The sequence below is a fragment of the Nematolebias whitei genome, chromosome 7 (assembly GCF_014905685.2).
Source record: "Nematolebias whitei isolate Nwh7 chromosome 7, NemWhi1, whole genome shotgun sequence".
In the NCBI taxonomy this organism is placed as follows: Eukaryota; Metazoa; Chordata; class Actinopteri; order Cyprinodontiformes; family Rivulidae; genus Nematolebias; species Nematolebias whitei.
This window is the reverse complement of record NC_056504.1, coordinates 37,498,682-37,504,908: the sequence shown is the minus strand read 5'-3', so window position 1 is coordinate 37,504,908 and position 6,227 is coordinate 37,498,682. Positions and strand designations below refer to the sequence as shown.

Here is a 6,227-nt window from a genome sequence, read left to right as displayed (position 1 = left end):
AAAGAGGAACTAAACTGGGTGAATCAGTCACATGCAGATAGCTATTTTCAGTATATCTGGCACCAAGACATGAAGGGTAAACGCATAATAGAAAGGTTGTGTTGTTTTGAACAATATAGATTTTCTGTCTTTTCTCTAAACTCCAGTTACAAACTACCAGCTCATTAAAAGACAGCGTTTAATAATAAATTACCGTAATTATTGAGTTATTTCCCCAAGTTTACTACATCAGGGGTTCCCAAACTTTTCAATGCCCCCCCCCCCCCCAATCCAAAAAAAAAAACTGTGTTAGCTTCTGGCCGAGGCCCCCCCTCGCAAACCCACAAACAATGCTACAAAATATAACATCAACTATTAGAATGTTTTAAATTGTATTCACTATATTCAGTTGTTACAGCCGCTGAGCCGCTGAGCATAAAAATGTTATTAACTAACATGTTTTAAACACCGTATTATATTCCCACTGAATAAAAACAACAACTTTTCAACAAACTGTTGACCAGAAGAACAAAACAAAAGAAATCTAACCGCTCTCTCAATCATGTTTATCTGGAAATAACAGATACAGATTGCCCTAGTGGGCAATTTTTATTATTATTACTACTATTTTTTTTTCTGCTTCTTTTTATCTTCTTCTGCCCCCCCCCCCCCCCCCCCCCACACACACACACACACTTTGAAAAACACTGTACTACAGTCTAAATGCTTCAGAATCATTCTTTTTGAACTAAATGCAGGACACCTCTTCAAGACTAACAGACTAATACAGCTTGGCCTTTGAACAATCAAATTTGATTTACTGGTAGTAAAGTCATTTTTGGACAATTCATCCATGAATATGTATTAAAAAAAAACTATAAAACTTTACATTTACAGTACTTCTATCCAGCTAGGTCAAAAGTAGTCTGCCTTTGTCCAAGCGTTTCTTCGTCTTGATAAGTTTGAAGTTTCTAATGATGTCTCATTTAATGCTGTAGGAGCCAGTGAGGTCAGAGGAAGGAAGAGACATGTCCGGCAGGATCAGTGCTTTTGGCTACCTGGAGTGCTCTGCCAAGACGAAGGACGGTGTGCGAGAAGTGTTTGAGATGGCTACTAGAGCAGCCCTGCAGGTTCGCAAGTCCAAGTCAGGAAAAGGCTGCAGGTTGCTGTGAGCTGTTCGGATCCCAACAATTTAAAACTAACACATAAAAAGGACTGACTGGTTACCGAATGGTTCTTTGCACTGCATCTTACAATTTTAACAAATACACAAGTAAAGGACTTGTCTATTATTACGATATTTAAAAGCCCCCCGCCGCCACCCTCTTTTTGTCTCTACACATTGTTTTCCAACTTGTTTTTCTTTTGATTTGTAATAAAACGGGGCTGTGGTTGGAGTGCGTACGACGCCATACTGTTGTCACAAGGTTAAACCCTGCATCCTTCTTTCGTCTTTATGATTATTTTGTGTAAACAGTTCAGCGTCGTTTCAAACTTTCGGTGATGGTCTTAGAAAGAGAAAATCAAATTTGGCCACAAATTGTTTTTATGCCAACAGCATGCAGCTACAATATTAGCTGACGATCTCGTCAGTGCCATTTTGAGCAAATAACTTTAATGCCACTGACAACGTGCTTGTTGGTAACTTTTACAGACAGCCTGACAATTCTTTCTGCATTTTTACTTTACTCTTTTAGGATAGAAACAGTCAGCTACTTTCTGTTATGACGTAAATGATCAACAGCTTCCATTGTACATCAAAAGACTCACATCCACCTCAATATTATTAATCTGTGCAGCAGATGTATACCAGAGGTTGGTATACGGCCATTTAAAATGCAAGTCCAGAAACATCCCTACACGACAGCAGTCAGGATCAATGGGGAAATGATTGTGCTGAAAAAGGATCACATGACTGAGGTTAAATCTGCTACTGTTCAGCTGTTGAAGCGTTTGACCAATTAGCATGAACATAATGGGCTGTCAGTGCGTCGCAGGTTTCCAGTAAGATGAGATTCTTTAAATGTCAGAAGCTGCGATTGTTTTTCCTTTTGGCAACTTTTGCTTGTTCCCTCCCAGACCAGACCGACTGGGTGCTTTGTGGAGACTCAATACTGTTGAAGTAAAAAGTAAACTTTTGACCTGCTCAACATTGCTTTGTCCTTTTTATTGCTTGTGGTGTGTCGTTTTTTTTTTTTTTTTTTTGCTGGAACATATGCAGTCATCATTTATGGTTGTGATGTTTTGCATCTTCAGATTTAATCATGGAAGTTGCGAAACAATATATTTCACTTTCTTTGAAATACACGGCTCAGACACTCAAGACATCCACTGGTATTTTATCCTAAAAGCAGCCCGTCTTAGGCATATTTTGCTCAGCATAACTTTTAGAAATGTATAATCTAGTCCAGGGGTCTGCAACTGGAGCTACATGCAGCTCTTGGGTCCCTCTGCAGGGGCTTTGACCAAAACTAACATAGAACTGAATTTTGTTGGTTGCTATACAAACAACAAAAAGATACTAGTTTTAGCTGTTATCCTGTCATTTCATTTGCAAATACTTAACATTTTGCTATATTTCTATACTTGTTTTTTTTTTCCACAATTAAAAAAGAATAATAAATCGCATAGGTCTGCATAGTTCATAGTTTTTTTTACTTAAAAAAACTATTCCCCCTCCCTCTTGACAAGAATATGGTCTTTCCATTTGTCTTAAATTGTAATAATGTTAAAAATCATTAGATAGCTTTGTCACCCCTACTGGCCACAAAAGTCTTATCCAACAAACCTAAAGTGGCCCATGAGCCACCAGTTGATAACCACAGTTGTAGCAGGTTGTTGCGGCTCTAGAAACATTTAATTTAGAGAATGAATGTAAAAATGGCTCTTTGGATCATAAAGGTTGCAGACCACTGATCTAGACCTTCGAGGTCGTTTTGACCTCGAATGACTTGTTTGAAAATGTTTTTTGGATTGTCCTTTAATACTTTTACTCTGTGCAGCTTATTTATAGATTGTACACGTCTCCACTTTATGAAGGGTGATCTATGATAAACATCTGTGCAAAACAATACCCGTCTTGTTGCCACATTAGACCAGACAGCAGCTATTAAGGTGTCTAACTCTAGAGCTGCACTTCACATTTAATCCCTCTACTGGCATCTGAAAGCAGGTACAGGCAAGGATCAATATAGTATTTTTTTTGTTTTATTCTTTGTGAAAACAGTTCCTCATAGTTGTGGGCTAATGTTCAAAGGATTCAACAAGCTCATCCTTCCAAGAAACCTTCTGGGAGTCCAGCACTGACAGCTGAATAACTGCTGGAAGCACAATGTCTTTAGAAAAGCATTCCTGTAGAGCAGCAGTGGACGTGCTGTCAAACACTTTACTTAGAACAAGCCCTCTGCTGCTCATGTTGTGTAAATAGTTTCTTTTCTGTCAGCTTAGAAGTGGTTAAATCATTGATTCATGCCTGGGAAAACCTTTAACACACACACAAGCAGTAACATGCATGAGTGTATGGGAACAGCTTTTGCTCAGTGTGCAACCTTTCTTTGCTCCTTTGGCTGTGTTAATATGATTAAGGATGCAGAGTTATATAAAAGCTCATTGTAATCAAAACAAGTGCTGAAGTAAATCTCTACTTTGACGCATTACAAATTATGTTTGAGATGAGAGGTTTGTCTTCCACGCTTGTGATGACTGGGACAAAACTGGTGGGAATAGTCACGTGTGCAGAAAAAAAAGGGTTGCCATTTTTTATTCGTAATTAGGCAATAGATAGAAAATGAAAACATCTTTAACACATAAAGCTGCAGTCCAGTGAATTAGAGAAAGTCTAAACTCTGTTACTACATTGCTCTTAATTATTCAGTTACACTTAAAAGATTTAAGTCACTTGTAGAAAATACCTAAAATTAATAATTCCAGAAAATACATTCTCTTAAAAACGACAAATATGGAATATAGGCACTGAGAAGACAAAACATTAAATCTTAATACTTGTTGCACATCTTTATATAACGTGATTTCTGTCTTTGAGCAGCGGAGTCCACAAGTTAATCTTCAGTATTTGGTTTAGGGTCCACGTACTGCTGGAGGGGACTTCCTTCTGACACAGGACCTACAACAAACACACAAACACACTAATTTACTTTTTCCGATCAGCTGAAAACTTGTGAAACTGGCTTTTAGTAAAATGTTACAACTGTAGCTTCAAACCCAAAAAACAGAATTCCCGAGGTGAAAGCCTGACACATCCATCACATATTCCTAAACTGCCGCCATTAGAAGCTTGAAATTGTATCAATTTCAATTGTATTGAGCTAGTTTTCCCTAAGCTGATGTGAAAGCTGTACGAACATTTAGAATCAACGATTTTCAGCGCCGCCATTTTGGCCTGGAATTCGTCTCCCTTCTCTTCTGCATCCTTGGGCTCAACTCCAACATAGGCTTTCATCTTCACACAGTAGCTGATGAACCTACCAAAAAAAAGGCAAATTAAAATAAAACAAGTCCTTATGATCCTTCTCAATTCATTCACAAATTACTTCAGGGGTCTCACAGAAAAAGTTCTAACACTAAAATTTTCTCTCTCACGTATTTCTGCACCTCTTGACCATTTCTTTAAAACTTTTGTTTACGCTTGTCTCTTGGTTTTTGATAAAAATAAAATAAAAACATTATGCAAACATTACTTTAAAGGGTGTGCTAAATTAATCACTACGCAGGAAGCAAATGTAGACTAAAGAAGTTGCATTTCCTGTGAAAATGCAGTGTGAACGCTTATCGCAGAAGAACTTGCTGAAATGTAGTTGAAATGGAAACGAAAGTCTAAATTAGCAGAAGAAAGCAGAATGAACACATATTTGCAGAATTAGGTTTAAATAAGCAGAAATATGCACAAAAAATAGCTAAAAAAGCTGATTAGCAAATAGTAGCTGAAAAGTCAGAAAAAACTTAAACTACCAGAAGGAAGTGGAAGGAGCTAAAATGAGCTGAAAATGTGTGGAATTGGCAGAAAAAGCTAAAATTTGCATAAAAACAGCTATATAGTAGCTGAAATAGGAAGAGCAGAAAAAAAGTTGAAACTTGCAGAAAGAAGCTGAAAGGAACATAAGCCGAAATTAGCAGAAAGAAGTTAGAAGCACAAAGATGTTGTAGTTAGCAGAAAGAATCTGAAAAGAACACAAAAGAGATGGAAAAAAGTTTCAATTTGCACAAGGAAGCTGAAAGAAGCCGAACCAGAACAAAATGTGAAAGGAGCAGTAAAAGGTTGTAAACAGATCTAAAGGTCTGAAGGATGTAAAATGAGCACATTTTTTTATGAGAAAAAAAAAAGTGGCAGAAAAGGCTAAATATTTCAAAAAGCTAAAAAGTTGCACCAATACAAAAACTGATAGCACCCTTCTCCTGAATGTTTTGATTTAGGAGTTGTTGAAATAGCACAAAAACGGCAGAACGAGAAAGATGCTGAAGAACATACGGAAGAAAAATGGATCACAATAGTGTGTTTCATAAACATTCACACAAGTGAATAAAGAAAAGCCTGGACAACAAATCACAACACAGTAAAGAAGAAAAAAAAATACACAAAACAAACCATGTTCTTCTCAATAAAGTAAAAATCAAATGGTCGAATTTAAGTTTCATAAGTACAACTACAGCATCCCTTGTTTTTAGACAGGCTGTGTAAGCTAATAGGTTCAGCCTTCTATTAAAGCAACAACATTCAAACTTTTAAAAGTCACTTCTCTAGAAATATCCAAGTTTTCAACATCTGGACAAAACTGTCAAGTTAGGGAGACATTCAGATGTGTACTCCATTTAAATTGTTACTAAGGTCAAGTAAAATTTGTAAAACTGGCCATTAAGCCTTTAGAGGAAAACTGCTCATCTGTGATGTCTGCAGGAAGTTTGCAGTGTAGTTCAGACAGACTCCAAGACTAAATTAGTAAAATGCAAACATTGCAACATGTCTGGTTTAGACGAGAACTCAGACAAAATATCAGTGTTCTGTGTTGGCGTACTTCTTCCAGATGGGGTCCTTCCTGAGGATCACAGGATTCCCCACAACTATGAGCAGAGACTTGGCTCGCGTCATGGCCACGTTGAATCTCTGCAAAACACAAATAAGACACTTAAAAAAAAAAAAAATATATATATATATATATATATATATATATATATATATATATATATTTTTATATTTTTTTTTTTTCCTCTCTCATCTGGAGAAAAACATGCCA

At 36.9% G+C, this 6,227-nt stretch overlaps 1 protein-coding gene and 1 long non-coding RNA gene across 2 annotated transcripts in view; one reads left to right on the top strand and one right to left on the bottom strand.

Annotated features, from left to right (window-relative positions):
* Positions 1-2,131, top strand: part of LOC119411885 (rho-related GTP-binding protein RhoC) — an 18,305-nt gene extending 16,174 nt beyond the window's left edge. The window contains exon 5 of the mRNA XM_037678836.1: positions 978-2,131. Within this exon, the coding sequence (XP_037534764.1) occupies positions 978-1,151 (174 nt within the window). The 3' untranslated portion in view covers positions 1,152-2,131. The remainder of the gene's footprint in view (positions 1-977) is intronic.
* A 1,857-nt stretch (positions 2,132-3,988) lies between these two features.
* Positions 3,989-6,077, bottom strand: LOC119411886. Its single transcript, XR_005186914.1, has 3 exons — positions 6,009-6,077; positions 4,342-4,460; positions 3,989-4,102 (listed from the first exon to the last, which is right to left on the bottom strand). It is a non-coding gene; the product is annotated as an uncharacterized LOC119411886 (long non-coding RNA).
* Between the last annotated feature and the right edge of the window lie 150 nt (positions 6,078-6,227).